The sequence below is a fragment of the Pleurodeles waltl genome, chromosome 5 (assembly GCF_031143425.1).
Source record: "Pleurodeles waltl isolate 20211129_DDA chromosome 5, aPleWal1.hap1.20221129, whole genome shotgun sequence".
NCBI lineage: Eukaryota > Metazoa > Chordata > Amphibia > Caudata > Salamandridae > Pleurodeles > Pleurodeles waltl.
In genome coordinates this window covers 1,601,012,490-1,601,039,937 of record NC_090444.1, presented here as the reverse complement: position 1 = coordinate 1,601,039,937, position 27,448 = coordinate 1,601,012,490, and the positions used below count along the sequence as shown (strand labels likewise).

Below are 27,448 nucleotides of genomic sequence, written 5' to 3'. Positions count from 1 at the left end.
AGGATTAATTTATGGAGAATTTGTCTGGGTCTAGTGGGGGATTGTGGCCTATTACTAAGTGTAGGTACCTATCTGCCCTTACCAATCCCCCACTTTCCAAAAGTGCACGTTTGATTAAAATGGGAGTCCAGTTATGCGCCTGCTCATTCAGCCAAGTCACACATACTGTGGCTGTATACTTGAAAGAAGCTGTGTTGTATTACAGCGGAAACACCTAGGGACTGAAGACAAAAAAATGTGTGTCAAAACGATGAACAGTGTGGAAAAACAGTCATGTTAGTGCCACACGTGATTCCCATGCTTTTTAGCAAAATCTGGACTTTCGAGGTGCATATGGGAGCCTCAATGTGCAGATCAGCACCAGACTGCCCTAATATTTGCGAGGTTCAGTGATTTAAGTATTGACTGCACAGATCACATGGCAAAAAGTATCTCCTTTGAACAGCAGCAATACCACTATAGATATATAGTGTGTTCAGTCTAAGCTGGCACTTTGTGATAGACTAAGGTAAAAAGCGCGAACTAGGTTTCCACAGCTATCTTTAGGATTGAGACAGGAAGGTTTAAACAGTCTTAAAACTTTTTTAAACATATTTGGAAGAGCGGAAGATACTCAAAGACTTTTATGGCGATGATTTGAATTATTGCATTTATTGTAATTTCCCAAAAAAAAAATATTGCATTTACAAATTAAAAGTCTGACTAAGTATGCCCTAAAGTTAATCTGCGAAGCTTCTGTTTTACATTGTTACTATTTGTGACCGTGATTGTCTATTTTCGGTCACGAAGGCCATAGTCTCACAGGTTCTGAAACAATTGTTCATTCATCTAGAGATAGATAGTATCCAAGCCACCGTCTTTCAAACATATGTTTTTGTGTGTGGAGAGTGACGTGGTCATTTAACATGTATTGTAGGAATGTCAACAATATATCAGTCCTTTGCACAGCGTCTGTAATTTAGTTCCTAGGTGTTTGATCTTGAGCTCACCTCTGAGGATCTTTGTTTTAGACTGGCACTTCCGTATACATGATCATTATATATTTTCGACTTTTGTACAGTTGATTTCAATATGGTGTAAACAATTGTAGTGTCTTGTCTTTTTACTATCATAAAATAGTAAAAGTCGTATTTAAAATACGACAAGTATAGATATACATTGTGCTACTGTAGAGCAACCAATCACCACTCAAATACAAAGTGTAATTATATATGACAAAATACATGAACTGTTATTCAGGAATCAGACTCAAAACTGTTCAACTTAGGAAGTGCATACATACGGGGAATAGACTGAACTCACCCCGTCCAGTGTCAACTGATAACATTCCCTTCACTATTCCTACAATCAAGTTGTTTGTTATATTTATTGAATTTGTTAGCTGATCTTAGGGTCCATCTGTGCATTGTGATTCTAGCGTCTTGTGGATTGAGTGGTAGTACAGTTTGCTCTATGTTAACGTCTGCGAGATGTATTCTATACCATAAGTTACTGTTTTTGACCGAGGAAAAGGTACCGATGGACTAGTGAAAAAAAAAAAAAAAGGTTGTCTGAAACTTCTATAAATTTATTTTCCTTCGTATTACCTGTATGGATTCCTCAATGCATTTCCATTCATTCACTTGTAGAAATTGCCAAAGGTTAATAAAGAGCTGGCTCTGAAGTTATATGAGGAAGAAGAAGAACGGCCAACGCAGAAAAAGAAAAACAAGGTACAGCAACCTTTTCCCTCTTTGTGTTTTTTTCCTTGTAGAATATGTTCACAAAGCTCATTTACATTTAAATGCAAAATATGTCAGCATGCCTACAAGGGCTGTGGTGGGCAGCCGGCCAGGCGTGGGCTCCGTCAATCTGTGCTCCACCCAGCCCCAATCTCTAGAGTCCCCAGCGACAGGAGCAGGCGCGGCAGTGGCCATCTCAGGTGGGTGCAGTAATGCAGCCCCGCCTGGGCAAGGATTATTGCAGCCCAGTGGTCACAACAGTTGTGGCCTTGATAGCACTGGAGGTAGGTGCAGCCCTGATCACATCTACTAAGGTCACAGTGGCTGCAACCCCTGACTGGGCCAACTTTGATCATGACAGTTGCGCCCCTCCTGATGCGGATTCAGTGAACTGTGCAGCTACAGCCCCCTTATGATGGTCACAACAGGTGTAGACACCAGGGAATTTTTCTATTTTTTTGGGGAAGTTTTCATAAGGGGAGCGGCCCCTTGGGCAAGGGCCACTCCCCAAAAGGGGCATTTTATTTAAGGCCATTTCTGCGCTCCCCCTCTCCCCCGGGGGCAGATCAGGCCTACATTAATTAGGCCAATCTGCCCCCAGGGGGGCAGAAGCCATGAGACACCAGGAATTTTCTAATTTTTATTTTAAAATATATTGATAAGGGGAGCGGCCCCTTAGGCAAGGGTTGCTCTCGGGGGGGGGCAGCAAGTTGTTTTTGAGCCATTTCTGCCCCCGGGAGGGCAGAAACCACTTAGACACCAGGGATTGGTGTGTGTGTTTGTGTGTGTTTTGTTTGGGGGGGCAGCCCCTTTGGCAAGGGTCGCTTCCCATGGGGGCACATTACTGTTGGCCATATCTGCCCCTCTTGGGGGCAGATCGGCCTATTTTTGAAAGGCCCACCTGCCCCCAAGGGGGGCAGAATGCCCACCAGAGACCAGGGAAGATTATTTTTTTTCAAAATAAGAGGGTAGGAGTATGGCCATAATACCGCCACCCCAAATAAATGGGGCCAAAATTGTTCTGCCCACCAGTGGGCAAATGGGGCAGTTACCCCGGATCCACACCTGGGGAGGGAGGGGGCAGAAAGTCTACTACATGCCAGGGAATAAAAAAAAAAAAAGAATAGTGGGGTGGTGGCTGCCAACCAGTATGGGCCTGGTTACCTCCTCAACCCACCTGAAGGGGATAACAGTCTTTCAGCTCTCCCCCCACACACTAAAACATCTTACCCCACGGCAAGCAAGAGGACATTTGATAATTTTGGGTTTTGGTTTTACATTTGGGGCATGAGAGCTTGACTAACTCTCAAAATCGTCCCACTTGGAATGGTGAGGGCTGCACTTTTTGGACTTTGGGACGCTGCCATGTTGAAAAATCCAAAAGACCTAGACACATCTGAAAACTAAACATCTGGGCGAGTCCCAGGTGGTGTGCTTCACATGCACCCTGCACCATTTTCTTACCCACAATGTTCTGCAAATCTCCAACTTTGCTGGAAATTACACATGTTTCCCCATTTTTGTGGTGGAACCTTCACCCTACCACCCAGCATTGTCTCATTTATACCGATAAAAAATTCTGCTCCACTTGTCAGCCTAAAAATGTTTTTTTTTTCAAAATGTCCTTTTGGACCTGCTTTGGTTCCCCCTCAATTTCAACATGTTTTTGGCTCTTCCCTGTGCCAAACACTTGGCCCACCTACACAAGTGAGGTATCATTTTTTCCGGGAGACTGAGGGGAGCGGTTGGGTGGTAGGAAATTTATCCTGGTGCAGTGATGCCACACTGAAATGTGGGGAAAAAATTATTTTTTCTTTTTAGCTAAATTTTTGGTTTGCTGAGAGTAAGAAAACACTGGGGGATCCATGCAAGTCCCACCTCCCTGGACTCCTTCAGGCGTCTAGTTCTCAGAAATGTCTGGGTTTGGTAGGTTACCCTCTATGGCTGCTGAGCCCAGGACCAAAAAATGCAGGTGCAATCCCCCCCACCCCCCACTCCGCACGAAAACAGGTTGTTTTGTATTTGATAGTTTTGGGCCATTTCCTTTTGTGGGCAGTATTCCTACCCACACAAGTGAGGTACCATTTTTATCGGGAGACTTGGAGGAACGCTGGGTGGAAGGGAATTTGTGGCTTCTCTCACATTCCAGAACTTTGTCACCAAAATGTGAGGAAAATTTGTTTTTTTGTCCAAAGTTTGGGGTTTGCAAAGGTTTCTGGGTAACAGAACCTGGTCAGAGCACCACAAGTCTCCCCATCTTAGATTCCCCTCGGTATCTAGTTTTTAAAAAATGCACAGGTTAGGTAGGTTTCCTTTGTTGTCGGCTGAGCTAGATGACAAAATCCACATCAAAGCACTTTCCAAAAAACTGTTCTGTTTTCTTTAGGAAAATGTGATGTGTTCACATTGTGTTTAGGGGCATTTCCTGTCACGGTCTTTAAGCCTACCCACACAAGTGACGTACTATTTTTAACAGGAGACTTGGGGGGACGCTGGTTGGAAGGAAATTTGTGGCTCCTCTCAGATTACAGAACTTTCTGTCACCAAAATTTGAGGAAAAAGTGTTTTTTTGGCCACATTTTGAGGTTTGCAAAGGATTCTGGGTAACAGAACCTGGTGAGAACCCCACAAGTCACCCCATCTTGGATTCTCCTAGGTCTCTAGTTTTCAAACATGCACAGGTTTGGCAGATTTCCCTAGGTGCCGGCTGAGCTAGAGGCCAAAATCTACAGCTAGGCACCTTGCAAAAAAACACGTCAGATTTCAGTGTAAAAATGTGATGTGTCCATGTTGCGTTTCCTGTCGCGAGCATTAGTCCTACCCACGCAAGTGAGGTACTGTTTTTATCGGGAGACTTGGGGGAACACAGAATAGCAAAACAAGTGTTATTGCCCTTGTCTTTCTCTACATTTTTTTCCTTCCAAATGTAAGACAGTGTGTAAAAAAAGACGTCTATTTGGGAAATGCCCTGTAGTTCACATGCTAGTATGGGCACCCCGTAATTCAGAGATGTGCAAATAACCACTGCTTCTCAACACCTTATCTTTTGCCCATTTTTGAAATACAAAGGTTTTCTTGATACCTATTTTTCATTCTTTATATTTCAGCAAATTAATTGCTGGATACCCGGTATAGAATGAAAACCCATTGCAAGGGGCAGCTCATTTATTGGCTCTAGGTACCTAGGCTTCTTGATGAACCTACAAGCCCTATATATCCCCGCAACCACAAGAGACCAGCAGATGTAACAGTATATTACTTTCAAAAATCTGACATCACAGGAAAAAGTTACAGAGTAAAACGTGGAGAAAAATGGCTGTTTTTTTTTTTTTACCTCAATTTCAATATTTCTTATTTTAACTGTTATTTTCTGTAGGAAAACCTCGTAGGATCTACACAAATTACCCCTTGCTGAAGTCAGAATTTTGCCTACTTTTCAGAAATGTTTAGCTTTCTGGGATTCAGCATTGCCAAATAGCCTAAAAAAAGGCTTGCCACCTGAGGGGGAAATGGCCTGGCGGTGAAGGGGTTAAAGTGGTTTCCCAATTCCATATCAACTAAACCATTGAACTACCAGTCTTTTTTCCACAGCGTGACTCAGTTGCAGAAAGAGCTCCACACACTTAAAATGTTAAACCTGCACTTACGTTTACATTGACTGGGCAAACGATTTTAGGAAAACTAAACAGCTATTTGTAACTTAGATGGATAGTAAAGTGTATACAAACTTGCTATGCTAAAGTAAAGAGACAGTTACCTATCACTCCTAGAACACATTCTACTAGGAAAAAAGGAACCACTATGGTTTTCCTTGGAAACATACCTATAGCTGACATTTGTAAGGCAGCTACATGGTCTACACCACGTACATTTACAAACCATTCCTGTGTGGACATACTAGCACGTCAGCAAGCCCCAATGTAGGTCAAGCTGTGCTACAAACAGGTTTCCAGTCAATTGCAACTCCCACAGGCTAACCACCACTTTTATGGAGGGACTGCTTTACAGTCTATACAGAGCATGTGCATCCACAGCCACACATACCATTTAATGGAAAATGTAACTTACCCAGTAAGCATCTGTTCATGGAATGTAGTGCTGTAGAATCACGTTCACCATTCCTCCGCCCCGGGATCCTGTGGCCGTTTCAGTTACTTTATGTTGGTATATTGTTGTACACATATAGTTACATTTGCATGAACCTCTCCTTATACTTCCTTTACACTCCTTTTCTCAACTGCCTGCGGGAAAACAGTCAAACAAAAGAGTCAAAGTATCCCAAAAAGAGGAGTCACTCCATTCCTGTGACTTGAAAATGCTTCTTCTAAGAAAAACAACTTTCAATACTCCAGACCCAACACTAGTTGGCAGGAGTATGCAAAGCATGTGAATCCACAGCCACACATGCCATGAACACATGCTTTCTGAGTAGGTAACATTTTCCTTTCTTATGATTTTCCCCATGAAATTTAGGAAGGGTGCTCCAGATGCTAAAATGAGAACATATTTTCTATAAAGTCACACTATCTTTCTCAGCCAAATGAGAATAACGTTTGACATTCTCAGTAAAACATGTACTTCCAACAGGAGCAGCCTATCGGTTGATTCCTTTGTGTTTAACTGCAGCCTCCCAGAGTGTTCTAAAGAACAACTAGAGTGATAACAGTCTTACTTATGACAAAAGTGTGGCACACCTAAAGCCACCTTGATTGAATCAAACTGGTAAGCCTTTAACATTTAATTTAGAAAGGAACAAAATGAGGGGTTTGTTTTGTAGTAGAAATTATGGTTAGAGCTGCAGAAAGAAAAATTAAGACATGTTTTAAGTGAGTACTCCAATATCTTTTTCTTTTATTTCAATAAAACATTCTGACATCCTGACTGAAACATTACTTTCAACACCAACAGCAGACTGACAGTTACTTCCCTGGTGATCAGCAGCTTACAGTGGTCTAACTAGCAATTAGACTGCTGACATTCAGAATTTATGCCAATCTGGCACATCTGAACACCATCTGGATGGAATCAGAGTGGATAACAGAAAGCCTTTTCTACTGAGGATACTGCAGTAAATAAGGAGATTAGGGAGCTTGATAACAAATAAGTCTCCCAAGATGCCCACCTGAGAAAAAAGAGCCCAAATGTAGCACACATATAACCAAAATGTAGCCCAATTATAGCCCAGTGACAGAAGTGTGCAAAACACTTAGGGGGTCATTACAACCTCGGCGGTCTTGCAAAAAGACCGCTGAGGCTGCGGGAGACAGAATACCGCCATTGCCGGCGGTATTCCTGGCTCCCTATTATGACATTTCTGCTGGGCCAGCGGACGGTAACAGTGTTACCGTCCACTGGCTCAGCGGAAATGTCACATCAACATTGCTGCTGGCTCGTAATAGAGCCGGCAGTAATGCTGATGTGCAGCAGGTGCAGTAGCACCCGTCGCGCATTTCACTGCCCGAAATTCGGGCAGTGAAATGCGCGACAGGGCTATGCCTGGGGGCCCCTGCACTGCCCATGCCAAGTGCATGGGCATTGAAGGGGCCCCGCAGGGGCACCCCAAGTCCCCTTACCGCCAGCCTTTCCATTGTGGTGTTTACCGCCACGGACAGGCTGGCGGTTGGGGACTAAGTGTAACAAATAAACAAGTGATTAACTGGATAAATAACATAAAGATAGCAAGTAGTTTAAAAGTGGTTTGTGGATATTTGAGACCTCAAAAAATATGTCCTCATTTTAGTTTTTTAGAGCACTAACCATAAATTATTTGGAAATAAGACCCTCTTGCTCTATAATTTCTAAAGGAAATGCTTTAGATATTACTTTTGTATAAATATAGAATGTTAACAATCTAGTTGTTCATCAGTATACTGTGGGGAGGCAGAGGTCAGGGGCACGGTCTCAGATAATTGAGGGCAGGGAGGAGGGTGCAGAGGCAACAAGAGGACCATGCTGGGCAGGCGTGAGGGGCAGTAGCAGTACAACGGACCATGAAGGGCAGGAGAAAGGGCGCCAAAGGCAACAAACTGACCATGCAGGATAGCCAAGAGAGGCTGTGGCAATATAACAAACCATTGAGGGCAGAAGGAAGAGTCAAAAATAGTACAACCACACATGCCAACAGACCCAATTCAGGCAGGAGACTCCCGATGTTTTTAAGGCCTAAATGGCTTTATTTGTTTCTGTTTCCTGCCTAAAATCTCCTCTTCAGTGTAAGTCAATGGAGAAAACCAATTCTCTAGTTTTTGTTTTCAAAATCTCCCTCTTACCAAGTTTAAAATGTTGGTAACTATGGTACATTGGATCACAGAGGGCAGGAGTAATGGGGTAGTGACATGGACTCAGATAACAGAGAGCAATATGGAGATGGGCAGTGGCACCAAACTGACCTTACCGGGCAAGCGTCAAGAATTGCAGTAGCACAATACAGCACAGAGGCCAAGCGGGGTGGCAGTACAGCAAAAGCAATAGGGTGGGCAGTGCCATGTGCATGGACAATAGAAAGGAAAGACGCAAGGACAGCAAGCTGACCATACCCGACAGACAGGAGGGACCCTTGCAGCATAACAGACCATGAAGGGCAGGAGGGAGTGGACTTGTGCGTGGACTTGGACAACAGAGGGTAGGGAGGAGGTGGATGAGGCAGAGAAGGAAAGGCAGTGGCAGAACACTGGCCGCACAGGGTTGTAGTGAGGGAGCATAGGCATGGACTTGGATAATGGATGGGAAGGAGGAGGTGGGAAAGGAGCAGCAAGCTTGGGTGGGGGCAGCACAATGCCAGGCCAGGCCCTGCATCCAAAACCCCACTCCCAACCTCAACACCACCCCTCCACATCCCCCACGGGTGCATGGCCATGGGCATCTTGCATAACATTTTTTTTAAACATAGAAATTCACTGAAAAAATCGAGGTTCCAAGGACGTTATTATTAGTAACGCAGCGCTGCCCTGGGGATTACGACCTCGTTCTCCACCAGGCATTTGGCTTGCAAATAATGGGTGCAGGGGGCCCCAGGGTGGCCCATGCACTTGGCATGGGCAGTGCATCCCCCCCCCCGACCAACACCCTCGCAATGTTCTCTAACATTGCGAGGGTGCTGGTACACCCTACACTCAACAGCATTTCCCCTGGCTTGATTACAAGGTGGAAACAACACTGTAGGCTGCTTCCCGCTAGGCCAGCAAGCGGAAACTCCGGTTTCCGCTTGCTGCGCTAGTGGGAAACTCTTAATGGGCCCAGCGGGGAGGTACCCAGAATGGCGGCAACCTCCCCGTCGGATGTTCGGTGGACGGTGTAAACCATCCGCCGAACTCATAATCAGGCCCTATATGTTTGGCGGAGTTGTCTAAAAGGGGGGGTGTTTGTAGTTCATTAAAGAAGGTAAGATCTTCTTGATTGAACATATAGACTGAAGCTATGTTAAATGTAACTGCCCCAGTTTTCAAAGTGACAATTTCACACCTCCTTTAGTGGCTACCATACTATGCATAATCTGCAATTGTTTTTTTGAAAAAGAAGATTGTGGTTCCCTTAATAGAGCTATTGACAAAGGTGTCACAAATTAGATTGTAGTATAGCCTGTCTATTTTTTTATATTTGGCTTTCTTGCAGGCAGGGATATCTGGTTTCAACCTCTTCAATTCTTGATTCATTTGTTTTTTGTTTAATTTTAGAATTTAGCCCCTTAATGTTTAAGTTAACAATCCAGATGCGTGATGAACTCATCGACACCATGCCTCAAAATTCACACTTGCCTTCGACTCCAATAATAATTGCAGATGCCTGGTTTTTGTTTTTTACGCAGCACCGCGACCTCTCTTGCTCTACAGGGTTACCCAAGCACCCTGCTTCAGTACCTTCCAGATTTTGCTTACTACCTCCTCCAACTGTGGTCCCCTGCAGCTCATGTGGTTAGTCGAAAGGACCTCCCCACATCCTTTCTATTGGATGCAAAAGTGCACATACCAAAAAATATGGTACCCCTACCAGTGGTTCTCTGTTTTATATCCTCTCATTCTGATTCTTCAACCCTAAAAAAAAATCCATTATGTTTTTCATCTCGTAACTGTAGTCAAGTGTAGAAAAATACATTGTTGAGTATCGGTTGAATCTGAGAAATCCTGAAATGCACCCTCCCAGCTAATTCTTAAATTGAGACCCTCAATCGACACTGAAATGAACAGAGCCTTGAAATCAGGAATCCTAGCAAAAAGATCTAGTTTTCTATTGACTGTCTATGCTGCTATATATGGGAGCATGGAGAAGGAACACCCTTGCTTGGAAAAAAATGCAATCTTTTTTTGGCTACTTAAAATGTTAGCTTTTTCAGCCTAAAATCCGCAAACTACGCAATAATGGTTCTAGGTTTGATACTGGATTTAGGTGCAGCTGCAGGAATACAATGAGCCCTAGCAATTGACAGGCATGGAGTAAGGATAGCATATTTCAGCTCATTGTATCTCTTAGTAGATGGGAGCCCCGAAGATGCATGTTGGATTTGCCAATTTATGTGCCTTCAGAGATCCCTACCATATGTAAGTTTAAATGCCTAGACCGATTGTAAGGTCTTCACACATTTTGGGCAGTGTCTTCAGCTGCTGATCATACCAACTGATATTGTTCTTGGCTTGCTTCTCGAGCCGTAAAATGCCTATATTCCTGTCTTTGGTTCAGTGAAGCCGGCAGGCCACAAATCAAGGGCATCCACTTTTTTTATTTATGGCTTCAGACTTTGGTATTAGTTCTGCTTGAGTTCTTTTCATACCTTGTGTTTTCTTTTAAGATACTTTTGAACACTTGATTTCTAGGCTAGTTGGGCTTATAGACTGTTTGTGAACTAGCCAATTCAGCTAAATGTCCCAATTCTAGGCGCATGGGTTCACAAGGGGTTCAGGGGAGACTCAATAGCTCCATATATTTGTGGTTGTTAGGCCGGATGGCCCTGTACTTGGTTATTCATCTCTACCAATTGGTTAAATCAGGTAGAGTATGGGTAAAGGTGGATGTCAGGAACACCTGCAGTAACAAGCATGTATTGGGCATATTTTAATAGATTTCTAGCACTCCTTCTTCTCAAATATTCACAGTAATGAGATCTCGCATAGTACTAGAGTACTTTCCCTTGATTGTGGTAAATTAAGTAATATACCAGTGCTTTGTGGTAGTGTTTAAGGTGTTGCTGTTACAAGTAGCATTAAGTTGTCATGAGATTCTGCTTGGACTCCCATTGGTTTCTCTGCATCATTTTCTTCTTCTGTCAGATAACTGGCCTCGTATTGTGGTTGCTTTAAGCCTCATAAATCCTCTGCTTGTACCATAGTCGATAGGGGGGGTTCTGCCACAGGTGGAAGAGGTTCTCGAACCTCCAGACCATTCGTAATGTTGGGGTGGATACTTCTTGGACTGCTTGGTGGAATACTTTTAGGCTCGGAACAGGCTTTGCCCTCCCCGCAGCTCTTTTTGGCTACCTCTGGACTATGTTAGAGCAGCTGATCTCTTTCACCAAGGGATGATTTACTGCCTCCTTCTTTGTCTTGGCCACCGTTGTCACCACATCAGATACCAGACTTTTGTTATTGTGTTGTTTTCCACCCTCTGTGAATTGAGATAAACACTAAATATAGATTTGGTGTCAGAAATAGAGCCGCTTGGCACAGAAAGATGGGAAACGAAAAAGGGGAACCCTGAGGAATCAAAGATGTTCTCAACTTGGGGGACATATATGCAGTTCCTTTTTATTCACCTTCTCCTCTGTTTCCTTTTATTTTCCTTCCTTCCCTTTCTCTTCTTTTCCTTTTTTTCACTCTCTTTTCCTTCATTTATCTTACTCTTCCACTTATAGGTATTGTTGCCCCTCAAGAAATTAACATGGGGCAACCCTGTATTCCTGGGTATCTGGGTATCAATTGTATCTATAAACAAAGGTTCCCTCAGACAGTCAAAAGCGTTTGCTCCCTATGCAAAACAAGTGTATACAGTAACAATTTCTGTTGCGAGATTTAATAGAAATAACTATATGCGAAGACCTCAAAAGACAGACAGCTTAGTATTTGAATAGTGGGAGCTCTAGTGAACGATGCAATGAGTCATGCCAAAAGTGAATGCTGATTCCAAAACAAAGACTAATACAGGGAGTGCAGAATTATTAGGCAAGTTGTATTTTTGAGGATTAATTTTATTATTGAACAACAACCATGTTCTCAATGAACCCAAAAAACTCATTAATATCAAAGCTGAATATTTTTGGAAGTAGTTTTTAGTTTGTTTTTAGTTTTAGCTATGTTAGGGGGATATCTGTGTGTGCAGGTGACTATTACTGTGCATAATTATTAGGCAACTTAACAAAAAAAAATATATACCCATTTCAATTATTTATTATTACCAGTGAAACCAATATAACATCTCAACATTCACAAATATACATTTCTGACATTCAAAAACAAAACAAAAACAAATCAGTGACCAATATAGCCACCTTTCTTTGCAAGGACACTCAAAAGCCTGCCATCCATGGATTCTGTCAGTGTTTTGATCTGTTCACCATCAACATTGCGTGCAGCAGCAACCACAGCCTCCCAGACACTGTTCAGAGAGGTGTACTGTTTTCCCTCCTTGTAAATCTCACATTTGATGATGGACCACAGGTTCTCAATGGGGTTCAGATCAGGTGAACAAGGAGGCCATGTCATTAGATTTCCTTCTTTTATACCCTTTCTTGCCAGCCACGCTGTGGAGTACTTGGACGCGTGTGATGGAGCATTGTCCTGCATGAAAATCATGTTTTTCTTGAAGGATGCAGACTTCTTCCTGTACCACTGCTTGAAGAAGGTGTCTTCCAGGAACTGGCAGCAGGACTGGGAGTTGAGCTTGACTCCATCCTCAACCCGAAAAGGCCCCACAAGCTCATCTTTGATGATACCAGCCCAAACCAGTACTCCACCTCCACCTTGCTGGCGTCTGAGTCGGACTGGAGCTCTCTGCCCTTTACCAATCCAGCCACGGGCCCATCCATCTGGCCCATCAAGACTCACTCTCATTTCATCAGTCCATAAAACCTTAGAAAAATCAGTCTTGAGATATTTCTTGGCCCAGTCTTGACGTTTCAGCTTGTGTGTCTTGTTCAGTGGTGGTCGTCTTTCAGCCTTTCTTACCTTGGCCATGTCTCTGAGTATTGCACACCTTGTGCTTTTGGGCACTCCAGTGATGTTGCAGCTCTGAAATATGGCCAAACTGGTGGCAAGTGGCATCGTGGCAGCTGCACGCTTGACTTTTCTCAGTTCATGGGCAGTTATTTTGCGCCTTGGTTTTTCCACACGCTTCTTGCGACCCTGTTGACTATTTTGAATGAAACGCTTGATTGTTCGATGATCACGCTTCAGAAGCTTTGCAATTTTAAGAGTGCTGCATCCCTCTGCAAGATATCTCACTATTTTTGACTTTTCTGAGCCTGTCAAGTCCTTCTTTTGACCCATTTTGCCAAAGGAAAGGAAGTTGCCTAATAATTATGCACACCTGATATAGGGTGTTGATGTCATTAGACCACACCCCTTCTCATTACAGAGATGCACATCACCTAATATGCTTAATTGGTAGTAGGCTTTCGAGCCTATACAGCTTGGAGTAAGACAACATGCATAAAGAGGATGATGTGGTCAAAATACTCATTTGCCTAATAATTCTGCACTCCCTGTAAACAACCGTGTAGATAAGACAGCACTTTGCTTTAAACAAAAACAAGACTGGTTTAGAGTACAATTTGAGCAGTTGGCTCTGAATGAAAATCTACATGTTGTAGCTTTGACCTTTCGACCCCTTCTATATTACTTAGTTGAGTACTTCCTCAGCACTAGGTGGTAGCACCTATAATAACAATTGAAGAAACAAATGTTGTAGGGGTCATCAAGAATGAGGCCTAATTTAGGAATCCATGCATGTGTTCCACTTACCATGAACAATAAATGATCAGGGACAAAAAATGATTAAAGCTGTCCCTTTTGTTGTCAGGATACACTATTCTGAGAAATGCAACAAAATCTGCTCTTGTATTACACATTCCGTGTAGCCTTACACCACAAAATAAAAAATCATGCACCATGGGCATACATCAGAAATGGAGGCTTGAAAAATAGGGAGATGTGACTTAGAATAGGTCAGTTGGGAAATGCACCCTTTCATGCAAAAAATGTTGAAAAACAAGTATCTATATTAAGAATTTAGCTAATCCTGAGGAATTAGAAGAATCGTTTATATAAGCTTTAAAAGCTTTTTAACATGCATCGTTCTGAACGCTATATGACCAAGACACTTCAGCAAATAAATTGAAGTAGTGGGCCTCCACTGCTTCTTTGGTGTTGACCTACATCTATCCATCGGTCAGAAAACTGGCAGATTCCTTGGCTAGAAATATGGCAGTCCCTGGACGACATCATGGGTGAAGTAAAAACTAAGCATTCATGCTAATTATGGAGGCTCGTGTATTGGAAAAAAAAATGAAAATAAAAGAGGATGCTCCCCGTACCAGACATTGTTATTTAGTTGGTTATCTATGTAGCCACTACTAGTGAAAATAGAAATAACTTTCCTTATCCTCACTCAGAAAATATGCTGAACCTAACAAATGGGATGGTGAAGGGATCTGTTGAAACCGATCAGAAGTAAAAGGAGTATGTTGGAAATGAGATAGGAGGATTTATATATACTTATGTAATTGAAGATAAGATCCTCACAAGGAGTGCTGCCAGTATGTGTATCACAGAGTCCTCAGCCACTCCAACTGCGAAACCCAAATGACTTACATTGAACCGTCCCACATCATTCCCTGTTCCACATTCCACCACCACTCGCAGCATTTTACTTACCAATCTGTATCCCACACACCTTCCCCATTGAAACAATGAATAAAATACACAACAATATAGAAGTGAAAAATAGAATTAACAGGAAAAATCCAAATAGCACACTAAGATATAACACACAAATAGCCAACTGATAATCATCAAAAATGTGCAGGTGGTCTCCTTACTCTTGCACCCAGCCGCACATACTCGTGTATTCCACAATAATTGTTCCTTTCATTCACACCACAACCACCACTACTTCCGCCACCACTTCATTTTGCTACATGTCAGCCATGTCCGGCAAAGAAGAATCCAAAATCCAAGATTATGTATGGAAAACTGCATCCCAATTATCTGATGTGACCAAATCATAAATGTTCAATGCATATTTAGGAAGGGAATAAACAAGGTTAATAAACATACCTTGAAATTGTGTGGAGGAAAAACACAAGAAAGATCTAGAGTGTTAGGAGCTAAACGGAAAGACCCCACGGGAGTTATAAATCTGAACAGGACTTAAAAAACAAGAGATGGGACCAACCAAGTAGCTAGCATTTAATTCATGTGTACAGGGTTGAACTACGTTTAAAGCTTTCAATTGACTGGAATTATATACTAGGTTGTCCGGAGGAGCAATAGACAAACGAACATGATGGCTTAGGCGGTCTTGCCTTGGATGCACCTGTGCGTGCCAGTGTGCAAAATAATTGGGCGAAAGGGGGAATGAGGGCCCCTCCCACCAAAAAGAGTAGAGCATGCCAAAACCCAAAATAGCGGATCTGAAAATGCAAGTCAGGTATAAAAACAATCCATAAAACGTGAAAAATACAAAGATAGTCTTTTCAACTAGTGCCAGTCTAAAGTTAAACATTTTTAAATTCAGAGCAGTGACACAGGCTCTAACTTGAGCTGCCCGTCTGTGCAAATGAGCGAAATTAATTGACGAAGGCCAGAGAGAAGGCCACACCCACCAAAAAAGACTAGAGCATGCTAACACCCAAAATGATAGCTCTGAAAAAGCAAGTCAGGTATAAAAATAATCAATAAAAAGTTAAAAATACAAAGATAATCATTTTAACTAGTGCCAACCAAAGTTTAAAATACATAAAATAAGGGTAGCAGCAAACACTCTACGTTCTGCAAAAGAGGCATTTCTCCACGAGTACCATTTGTGAATGTTCTTCTTCATATCTTATTTACATATTCAAAAGAATGCATATTCTTTCCAGGCCTCAGCAGTATGCAGTCCCCTGGAAATCATTTGCACTTTTTCGATCCATTGTATCTCTATTCTAGATAGTAGGTTGGAGAGGACTCCTCATCTCCCATCTTCTCTAATCCTTTCAGCTACGAGCCGATGAATGTCCTCTGACATGTGCCTCTGTGCTTGATGATGTTCAACCAGCGTGCCCCAACAGGGACACACTTGATCCAGCTACTGTGCTGTATGGTGTGATTATTTACCATCTGTGTAGTCTGGCCAATGTAAATCATGCCACACAGGCTCCAAATTGCATATATCACATCTTTAGAGTTCAAGTTTGTAGAGCTTTTAAAATCTATCTTGACATTCTGGTGAGTGAGTGTCTTGCTGTTTCGGCTACATCTACATGCCACAGTGTGTCCTCATTTGTGATGTTCTACCAGCGTTGAGAAAACACATAGGGTCTCATTACGAGTTTGGCGGAGGGGATTACTCCGTCACAAACGTAAAGGATATCCCGTCCACCGTATTACAAGTTCCATTATATCCTATGGAACTTGTAATACCGTGGGTGGGATATCGGTCAAGTTTGTGATGGAGTAATCCCCTCTGAAAAAATCGTAATGAGGTCCATAGTTTGTCGATAGCCTGCCCTCTTGGTTTAGGTACGGCAGCCCTGGCTTTGCTATCTTTCAGATTTGTCCCCCCATTAAACAAGGACTAAGGTTTATCAGTCTAAGATGCCTGATTTTTCCACAGTCCCAATGTTTGAAAATGTTTTTTTATTTTATTACTCACTGTACTAAAGCTGTTAACACAGATCAAACGATATAAACATGTCATTTGTTTCTGCTGAATAAGCTTGCAACACGAGTACTCAAAGGACGGCTGACTCTTGGTATATGCTGTCGGAGAAGCTGGCCTTGTGTCACAATGTAACAGTTTTGTGTTCACATACATCTTGTTATATAACCATAAATCAAGACTATGAACGTCTTGAGCGTGATTACTGTTGAAAGTTTTAGCCCTTCGGCTTGTGCCCTTCTACACTGATTCTTGCTATAAGCCGTAGTAGACCCCTCGTAAACAGTGCGTAGCTGAGTACTCGCATGAGCGCAGGCCTGCAAAGCAATCCGGAACAGAACACAAGACCGTTACTGCGGACGGAGATCCCTGTGATGCCATTTTGGGCCCCTCCTCACCTCCTAGGTATCGGTTACCACAATGGCTAGACCGCAGTGGTTTTCAAACTTTTTATGCTGCCCCCTCCATAGGAAAAGAAATTATCAGGTCCCCCTCACAATTTTTCACAAATATTCTATTATGTTGGCAAAGTTTAAATATGTCTAGACTTAATTAAACATTGCAGTTCTGGTACCTTTTCAAAAAATGCAGTGAATGTTTTTCTGCTTAGAACAAAAAGCACTGTTATCTACATAATGCTGCTTTTGGCCAGAGCCTAGCGTTCCCCGCCCCCTGGGATCGCTTGAGCCTCCCCCAGGGGGCCCCACCACCCAGTTTGAAGACCCTTGGCTCTCCAAGCACCCCAAGAAGGCCATTTTAGTCACTAGGCAGGTCCCTGCTTTTAAGCAACCGAGAAACCTGGTGCAGTGGGATAAACTGGACGAACGCCTTAAGTTGACTGCTGGTGATGCTAAGGCGGTGCTACAGGGAGTGGGAGCAGCCTCTCGACTTAGCTCCCTTGCCGTGTTTTCAGAAGGCTCCCTCCCTTGTTACAGCTGAAGAGCAGTAACCGGCCACTGCCATGGGAGTCCTGACAGCCCTCTCACGTGTCCTCGTTTTTCTGGATTTTTACATTCTAGATATTATAGCTGCAGCTCTTTACTCCTTCCTTGGAACCCCATTTATTGCTGGACTAATAGAAACGTGGACATAATTCATTATATTCAGCATGAAAAGAAATGCAAGCCAAGCAGTGAGTTCGTTTTATGGTTGGTGATTCACCGGTTTATTATCCCTTTCTTTGAAACTTGACAGGTAAAGTTAAAACAAAAGCACTTTGCTGATACAATGCAGGGACAGCGTTCGAACATAGCTCCTAGGAACACTGAGGGAAAGTATGGACCTGCAGTCGGGCTCGTGTGCAAGCATTTGGATTGTTTGTGGGATTAAATGTGCAATTTTGCATTTGTAGGAGATGATGTACTTTTCTATTTACGCGTACATGACTGTCAAAACAACTTTACCAAGGCAAGCCCGTTGGAAATAAATGTTACTGCTGGAGGCTGCGAATATAAAGCTAAAAATATCATTCGCAGAGTGAAATCAAGCCTGAGGTTTCCAAATAACAGCTTGTGTTCAGGAAAGTGTACCCCATCGACATTATCACTACGGTTGACTCCATCTTAAACAGCGTGGGGGTCGGGAGTCATAGGCATTTTCGTTTTGGAACCAACAGCTTCTACGTAGTTTTATACCAACGTGAGGAAATAACAAAATATTTCGGTTAAGGCTGAGGATGAGATTAGCTTCAGATATTTAGCCTGGTATTAACTTTAAAAAAAACAGGCACTAAAAGTCTGACGACGTTTTTAGGAAATATTGATGAGTCCTGTATGTGTTACCTTTTAGATGTCGTGTAAGTAATACTAGCCTCTTCTATATCCTTGTATCTAAGGGCACCAGTCATGTTGCGTTTTACCACTTTTAAAAGTAGGTTTGCGGTGATCGCTGGACATCAGTAGCCTATTTGGGGATTATGGAATGCTAGCCATACTTCCTGCCTGACTGTGATTGAGTACGGCCCTCCTACAGTGGTTGTCACTTACAAGCAAATGGTAGGTGTGGTTAGGAGAAGATGCGGTGGTTATTCCTTCAAGGCGAGCTTATCGGTGTCAATCATTTTGGCTTTCTGTGGCAGTGCAGCTGGATGGATTCCTCGGTGTGCTTCTCAGTTCGAAACAACTCCGGGAACTTGTCCTGCGTGAAGATCTCCATACATTACAAAGCGCTTAGACTCGAGCGATGATTAATATTAGTTTTTGTGGATTTTTAAATTGGAAGCGATTTCTCCTCGTTCTCTTGGCTGGTGATAATTAGGAAGGAAAAGTGTCCCCATTTAATTAGCAACAAAGAAGTGTCAGGAACTAAGTACTAGAAATAATAGACTTGTTCTTATTATTTTATTCAACGGCTTGTTATAGGGTGAACTTAGCGGCAAGGGCAACAGGGTGCTTTTGTAATTACCTAAGATGATCAGTCAATACCATATACATTGACAGGAGTAATAGAGGGTTTTAGGTGTAAGTAAGAACAGAAGATATACAACGGGAACTTTTGCAGGAGCACATGGCATAAGACAACATTATTCCCTTTGACCACAAGATCATGGCTGGTGTGTTCTGCAATCACATTCCACCCTCTAAGTTTAGAGTCTGACCTTTTGGTATTGTCCAAAAGTACTTGTATTTAAACATGTCCAGCTACATGAACCAGAATACAAAGTGTTTTGGCAAAAAAGCCTTAACTGGCAAAGCTGTCACCCTTGGCATGGGACTACTTGGTGCCTATGTGTTGGATGGTTCCTTTATGATTTAGAGGCAGATTTTGAACAGGTGTTTATATGCGCACGGACCTGTGCATCTACAATCATTCTCAGCCCAAAATACGTTCTTAGTTAGTTGGGCCTGGATAGCTATTAGCAAGCCAGCTCGAACTCCTGATTTTATTGCTAATGATGGAGTCAGTGTATCTATGAATAAAAAGCACAAAATGTATTGATGATAAACGGAATCAAGCTCATCTTCACTTTCTTGTTTGACAGGAACATTTTGTGCCTTGACATTGAGGCGTACTTGTATCTCTTACTCTACTCACACTTAGTAGATATATTAAACTCCACAAGCAATCTGGGTGTACTATTGGTTTTATACAGCATTTTACTTACAGTGGTTACAATTTAGATCTTGCTCCTTTCGCCCTCCTTGACAGAAATGGTTAGAAAGAGAAATGCATTGACTATCCAATACTTTTGGGTTTTGTGTAGTTAAAATAGTTAGAAAATGTAATAAGTGGCAAGTGAATGGACTTTACTTCTGGGTACAGGCCCCCAATGTTTGTAGCAGTGTTCCCTTATCCTTCTATCATGACCATTTTTATATGGTCTTCCAACTGGCAATATCTGGCTATTTTGGTGACATTTTATCACATGGTGCTATAAAACCTTTTGGGGGTTTGACCGCTTACTATAACTTTCTCTGTAGCACAGAGAGAACAGAAGGGTGGAGGCTGTGGGTTGCCATCTGAGGAATGTGATTCAAATTAGATAGGCTTTAGTTGATTATGGAGGGATGTATGCAACATGGACTTTGGGGGCTAGGGTGAGTTGACAGATGCAAAATGCATCCCAAATAAGTGATTTTTTACCATTTTGGCGTAACCACACATCATTATCATTTTATAGGCACATACCATCATTTTCTGTGCCCTTTTTCCAGTGAACGCGACATTGCCCTATTAAATTAAGCACACAGCACTAACATTTCCAGTAAACGTTACCGCCATTTTGCAGATCAGAGCCATCATTGCTAATTTCCAGTAAGTGCACCATGGTCAGCTTCCTGATCTGGCATCACTTCCAGCTCTTGTTTGGCATTACAATGCTAAATCACTGGTACCGCACAAATGGACCCTAGGTTCTCACTGTGTATAAGGGGTTCACTATGCCAAGAAGCTATTCATGGTGCCAGGGTTTATGCTCAGTGCGATAGAGCATGTGCAGGTTACATACAACTGCACATGCTACGTATAGCCTAAGATAACATATCTGATATTGCCATAATGCCAGTTTCCCTGTTGTCAATTAGTGTAAAGCACATCTTACCAAGACAGATTTTTGCATTCTCTCACAACGTTTGAAAAACGCATTGCATTGCAATTTTCCTCATAAAGTGCCAAGTCAATTTCCCTATTACCGCATAGTGTGAATCGTACAACCAATTGCCTCTACACTTTCAGCAAACCACCTTATGTACGTTTCCACATTGTCCCGTTGTGTGAAGCATGTATTACATGTATGTATATTTTGGCATTTCTTAAGCGCACACGTAATTGGCTAGGAAAGGGGCAAGCTCCAATGGGGATTTTTGAAGGAAGAGTATAGAGTGACAAGGTAGAGCTAGTGGTTGCGAGTAACCACAAAAGCAGCACTCCTAGGCTACCCATTCCGGTGGACGCCAAAACGTCTTAAATACGTAGGAGTGCTTGTTAACCCTGGACTGGCACACATGGTGGCGGACAACATTGACCCTCTCATCACGCGGGCGAAACTGGACTTTGTGAAATGGACCCAGTTAGGCCTCTCCATGTGGGGCAGAGTACAAGCGGTTAGAATGGTGACGGTACCCCACTTCACCTATATCCTAGGTCTCCTGCCCTTACAAGTGCCCCTTTCCACACTAAGAGGCATCAATGCACTAATTAGATCATTTGTGTGGGGCACAATGTGACCACGGCTATCACCAGCCAAGCTTTTGGCCTGCCGCATAAACGGGGGAATGGGACTCCCATCGGTAGAACACTACTCTTTAGCCCTCCAAATGTCTCAGCTATCCAATACACTATCGAATATACCAGACCCCCCCTTGTGGATAGCAGTAGAAAAACGACTCCTGGCTGCGAACGAAGGACTCGGTGGACCCTACCGTGCAGACCTCCCAGCCACTAACTCAGTGAATCCTATCCTGGCGGCGACCAGGGCATCCTGGCAAAGGGCCCACCGACTGTTTGGGGTCCACCCCCTAATACACGCCCAAGCGCCCCTGTGGCACAACAGTGGCCTACGCATAGGTGGCGAGGTACTCCATTGGCCGCAATGGAAACAGGCAGGCATCTTCACCCTCTCACAGGTCCTGGAGAACGATGTGCTCAAACCCTTCCCCAAGTTACGGGAGGAGTTCGGCCTACACCCAAACCAGGAATGGAGATACATGCAACTCAAGCATTGTCTCTCCCGAGGGAATACACCTCCACTGCGGGGCTCCCTGCCCTCACCGATAGTGGCTTACCTGCAACAATGGGGACAATACAAGGGAGTAATGTCGGGTCTCTATGATCTAATTATTCGACGACTTTACTCCCAACCGCTAATGGACAAACTACGTCTACAGTGGCAAACCCGGCTGCAGCAGGATCTAGACCCAGATGATTGGGAAGCTATCCTAGAGGCACTAGACAGAGGTACCCGGGAAGCACGCTTGAAATTCTGCCTCTTCAAAATCTTACATGAATGGCACTGGTCCCCAGCGAAACTGCACAGGACCGGACTCCTCCCGGATGCGAACTGCTGGCGATTTCCAGAAACATCCTGTGACCTGATACATATCTTAGTAAACTGTACAACAGTACGACCACTCTGGGATGCTGTGAGCTCCACTCTGGCTGAAGTAATGTCACTTCCGTCACCACTTCCTCCTGCCCTCATACTTCTGCAAGATACGACCTCCCTACCAGACCTCCCTAGACCACACAAGAGACTGTTGCACACAGTGTTAGCTACTGCAAAAATTTGCATACTCAGACACTGGCGGTCAGAGAACCCCCCCCAACTCCGGAGGAATGGATTATAGCCATGATCCGCACTGCTATGCATGAACGGATCATCTATAACTTACAAGACCAAGCTCAAATATTCCTACAGGTATGGGCTCCCTTCCTTACAAGGGGGCGATAGTGCCCTACCCGGAACCACCACTGTTCCCTTCCCTTTCCCTCCCCTCCCCCACATGCGTCTCTTCCCCCCTTCTCCCCCTCGCTTCCCTACCCTCGCTCCCGTACCTCCCCCTCCCTCTGTACTCTTCCCCCTCTCCCCCTCCTTATCTCCCCTTCTCTTCCTCCTCTTCTCTATTCTTTTCTCCTCTTCCCCTCTTCCCCTTCTACTCTCTTCTTCCTCTTCTCCCCCTCCCTTTTCCTACTGTTTCTTCTTTTCTCTTCCTTTTTCCTTCTTTCTTTCTCTATTCTCTATTCTCTCTCTCTCTCTCCCCCCTCACCCCCTATCCCCACGCCTCTTTTTAAATACCCACTAGAGTCCGAACGTCGCCTTCCAGCAACACTCCAAACTGACCTCCATGGTAGATCCTTCTTCCTATGTCGTCTGATAGTCACCTGGTTCCAGCCGAAACTGACCACAGAGTTGACATGAGCTGCAACACCCATTATCCGCGCAGCGACATCCCTTGCTTCCCAAGGTGGCACTCCCCGGTCCCCTCGTCTGAACAGGTACAACCTACCCCTCACCCTTATATCTTTATTCTCTTTAAACCCCCCCCACATAGCTTAAAATATGTTGGAAGTGAACTCTACCTCAGGTTTTCATATTACGATTGATACCTTGTTTGTGCCTTATGCGTTTTTCTTCTTCTTTGGTTTTCTAATATCACTGATCTGCAATTACTTTCGAATTATGGGACCCTGATCCCACTGACTTTGTATCATACTGTGTTATTAACAATAAAAGAAAAGTAAAAAAAAAAAAAAAAAAGGTAGAGCTAGTGGATGGAGTGAGAAGACAACTTATCCGAGATAGTGTTGAAGAGGTTAATTTTCAGTTTCTTGGCTGGATTGATGCACCAGAAAAGCTGTAGTGTTCATATAGTGCCTTGAATTTCAAAACCAACATCGCTGATGGACCCGCCCAAGGTGTAGCTTTGGTGTCTGGGCTCAGGGCATGACTCCATGTTGTACAATGAGTGTGCATTATACAACTAAAGGCATCCCGGCAAGCTGTACATCCCCAAACATCGAAAGAAGTCACAAAACATGTGTAAGTATCTTTCCTAGTCCAAGTCCAGGGCGCTGACCCGTTCCATCTCTTGAGCTCAGTACCACAGCAGAACCTATTAGTGGTCAAAAACATTAGGTAAGTCGAAGAAGAAATACAAGAAGGTGAAGCGGGACTCTATCCGATCCCACCACTCTCTATCGAAAGAGAAGTCAGAAGGGCATCATGGTACTGGTCGGTCTCGCAACCGATCCCTGGTGGAGGAGCCGATTCCGCAATTGATTCTGTTGCTCCCAATATTCCCGGCACTATTGACCATGTCTTAGTGGTAAAAGGACTGGGTGCAGGAATTGATTAGCAATGAAGATACCATTCAACAGCAGGAGGCCCAACATCTAGAACATAGTTTTAAGGTTGCACCAAGGCAGCAGGACAGCATGTTGCTACTCCTGGGCTTTCCATTCAACAACACTATACATGCTTGAGGTTGAAATCTGCTTCAATTAAACCCACTGAATTAACAATTTCAGACCTACTCTGAAAGGAAATACAAGGTGCACAACTTGATACATCCCTTGTGACACCCCAACTCTTGGGGGAACTATAAGAGCCAAGTGTTATAAATTGACCCAGTATTCTGTGGTCCACTCCATAATGTCAGTGGTGTAACGCAGTAATGTTGGCCATACTGCAGAACGTGAAGAAAGACCCGTGAATATAACATATCTCGCATATATTCATTGACCTTGGGTGGATGGGGGGGCCCTTCAAATTTTAGGCGGGGGCTTAAGGTTTGGGGCCACCCAGTGTTATGCCCATGTATAACGCAGGTAGAGTGTTGATAGTGAGGGGAAAAAAAACAGACTGTCCGGATGGGGGTGCCCAAATCATACTGTTTAGATACAGCTGAAAGCAGAAGGTCCAGTTAACACAGCTACATAGTGAGAGAGGTAGGCATGGAAAGCATTCGGAGTGCGTGTGTAGCGTAATTTCTGGAAACGTGGCCCTCAGTGCCTCCCAGAGTACTCCAGCCACGTTAGTAACTGGAGAAAGCCTGGAATATGCTGCATCCTAGGAGAACAGTGCACTTCTGGCTCTGAGCCACAAGGCTGCAGGAGAAGCCCATCCTGGTTGCAGCTGTCAAGAGTCAAGAGCCACAGCGCTGCTGTTCAGCTTCCTCGCACCCATAAAAGACATGGTTTTCCCAGGAATGCGACCACCTGCTGCGAATGCCCCTCTGAGGTACTGGTCCATGGATACCAGACGTGGCTTTTCCCTCCACCCCAAGTTTTAACAATCTACCTTGTCAGACACGGACTTTAATTATAACAAATGTCGCCATACACTTCAAAACCCCAAACACACATCATCAAACACAGCAACATTGAATAATGTCCTTTTGTTGGTGGTTGTTAGCCATGCAGGGCTCCGACGAAAGGCTTGGCAGTTTTGTCTCCACTGGAAGCGCTCCCCCCCCAAAAAAACGAGAAAAAAAAACGTCCTTCCTCCCTTTGTGGATGGGTAGGTCAAAGGGCTCTGTTGGTGGAGCCTAGCCTACCGCCTACCCTCTGCCCCCCAAAATCCTCCAAGAAAACCGCGCCTAGGCCACTGTCAACACTAGCTAGCAATGTCTTAAACCCGGGCTGCTGTTGCCTTGTTATTCACTGCTTCAGAGTGAGGGAACGCACAGTTACTGCTTTTTATAGAATTCTAAAAGGATTCAAACAAAATCCCCCAAAATAGGCAGACGGTGGTGTGATTTTTATTACACTAAGATTGGCTCAGTGAACCATTCAAGTTTAGTGTGTCCTAAAACTTGGAAATAATCATGTTGTTTTATTTAATTAAGAATACCAAGTGCTTGGCAGGGCACATGGTCTCCTATAATAATGTTTTTTTATTAGCCTGTTTTACACACACTGTTTTCGCTATGTCTTGCTCATCTTGTAACATCATGTAAACAAATAATTGTTTTTATATTTTTAGAGCATGCCAAACATCCTTACTGATGACCGATTCAAAGTCATGTTTGAGAACCCGGACTTCCAGGTTGACGACCAGAGCGAAGAGTTCCGACTTCTTAATCCACTTGTTTCAAAAATAAACGAGAAGAGAAAGAAAAAACTAAAAATTTTGGAAGAACAGGAAACTCGAGCAGAGGTAAATGTGACTTCCCTCTGTACGGAAATTGGATTGTGTTATACTTATAAACCTTTAGCGTAAGATGATGTCAAGGAAAAGTAAGTTGTATACGGATTCTGAGACGGAAAATTCCTTTGTTAATGGGTGAGATTTCATCTTTCCACAGTGCACCATTGAATAAACCGACAGTGCGATATACTGAATAATGGGCACTGCAAGCAGAAGCAATTGGCGTGTGTGCAAAACCCCAGCCTTTTCCACAAATCTTCAGCAGAATAGTGAAGACACTGACAACTGCGCGAGCGACAGAAATAAACTTAGTTAATAGTTTTCAAAACTAATACGTTCAATTTCAAGGTTCTAAAAAATGTTATTCATACACCAGAGCACGTTACCCTTAGTCTGTGCTCCTCCTATGAAAGATTTAATTCGTAGCAATTATATTGAGCAAAGGGAAAGTTTACTGCTGGCATAAATTGACTCATTTGGTTTGGGGTTGAGTTCGGACAGTGTTCTTTAACTGGACAGGTGTATTGCATTCATTGATTGACACCTTTTTGGTTTCGGTAACTGAACAGTGATTTCAGACCATTTTAGATTTCTTTAACTTTGATGACCTGCTAACTGCTTGCACCATATAGGCTTACCAGAACAGGCCTAGGAACAGTCGTCTCTCCTTCCTCAAATTGTTCATGGAAAAGTTGTTTGCAGTCCTGAATTGAAAAAATGCTTTTAGGAATTGATCTGAAACAAAATTCGTTAGATGACTGTTGTGCCAGGGGAAGATTCATTTGAGGTGCAAGGTCCCGAAGAGTGAGTACCCACCTTATTCCAGACACCTGATAATATGTAGAAAAAGGTGAGGGCAGTTCACAGAATTAGTTAGCTCACCAGCATGAGAATATTTTGCTGAGTTGATCAGCACTGTCACACCCGGTAGTGCGCAGCACCGATTGTTCAGGCCCTAGTTGAGAGTGGTAGTTTAAAACATCATACCATTAAGGCTTTTCATGGATGTACTATGAGTCCTGCGTTTTGAAGGATAATGACTTTTATCTCATCAGAGGCTCTTTCTGGATTTGGCCAAGACAGGAAAGGGATGTACTCAGCTTGCAAATTCATTAATGTGTTCCTGTAATTGGGTCAGGCCGTGAGGAGCTAGTTAGGCTATTCCTTCAGAGGAAAGGGACAAAGCTCTGTAAAGGGTTAGTGTTCAGTGCACAACGCTGATAGGTGGGGATGGGGTGGCACTGCGTTTCCTGAAGGAGGTTGCTGCCTCTCGCCCCCTCTACAATGGCAAGTGTAACCACAAGAGAAAGTGGAAATATAGGTGGGATGGTGGTAAGTCCTCTGCAGGCACACGCACAAGGTGCTTGCAGAGGTGTTAAGTCCTCTGTTGATCAGCCACTACTTTGCATCCAGACCCACTAATTCAGATTGTGCGCATAGGGAAGCGACCATGCATAGTGGCTTTGCTCACACTTCCAAGCCCCTTCTTCTGAAAAATTAGTGGCGTGGAAGAAAAATACTGTGTCAGTGTAATCACTTGTTGCATTAAGAGGTTTGTGGCTAGTACAGTTAGCAAACCATTGGTCACGTTTTTTTATGACTTAGGCCCAAAATAATATGTATTTCTGATTAATACTTCTACCCACATAGTCCTCATCTTAAAATAATTCCCAGGCACAAGACTGGTCAAGAAACATTTCTCCAGCTGTGCTCTGCAAGCCGAGAGGTGGTTCCATGCAGCTCATCGTTAGCTCCATTCCCCCCCAGAAGGGAAACACCCGGAAGAACGATTCCGGAA

The 27,448-nt window shown here is 43.5% G+C and overlaps 1 protein-coding gene across 1 annotated transcript in view; it reads left to right on the top strand.

The window, feature by feature from the left end:
- NOL10 (nucleolar protein 10) overlaps positions 1-27,448 on the top strand; it is a 644,646-nt gene that overhangs the window by 487,090 nt on the left and 130,108 nt on the right. Inside the window, exons 17-18 of the mRNA XM_069235931.1 lie at positions 1,629-1,712; positions 25,486-25,659. Of these exons, the coding sequence (XP_069092032.1) occupies positions 1,629-1,712; positions 25,486-25,659 (258 nt within the window). The remainder of the gene's footprint in view (positions 1-1,628; positions 1,713-25,485; positions 25,660-27,448) is intronic.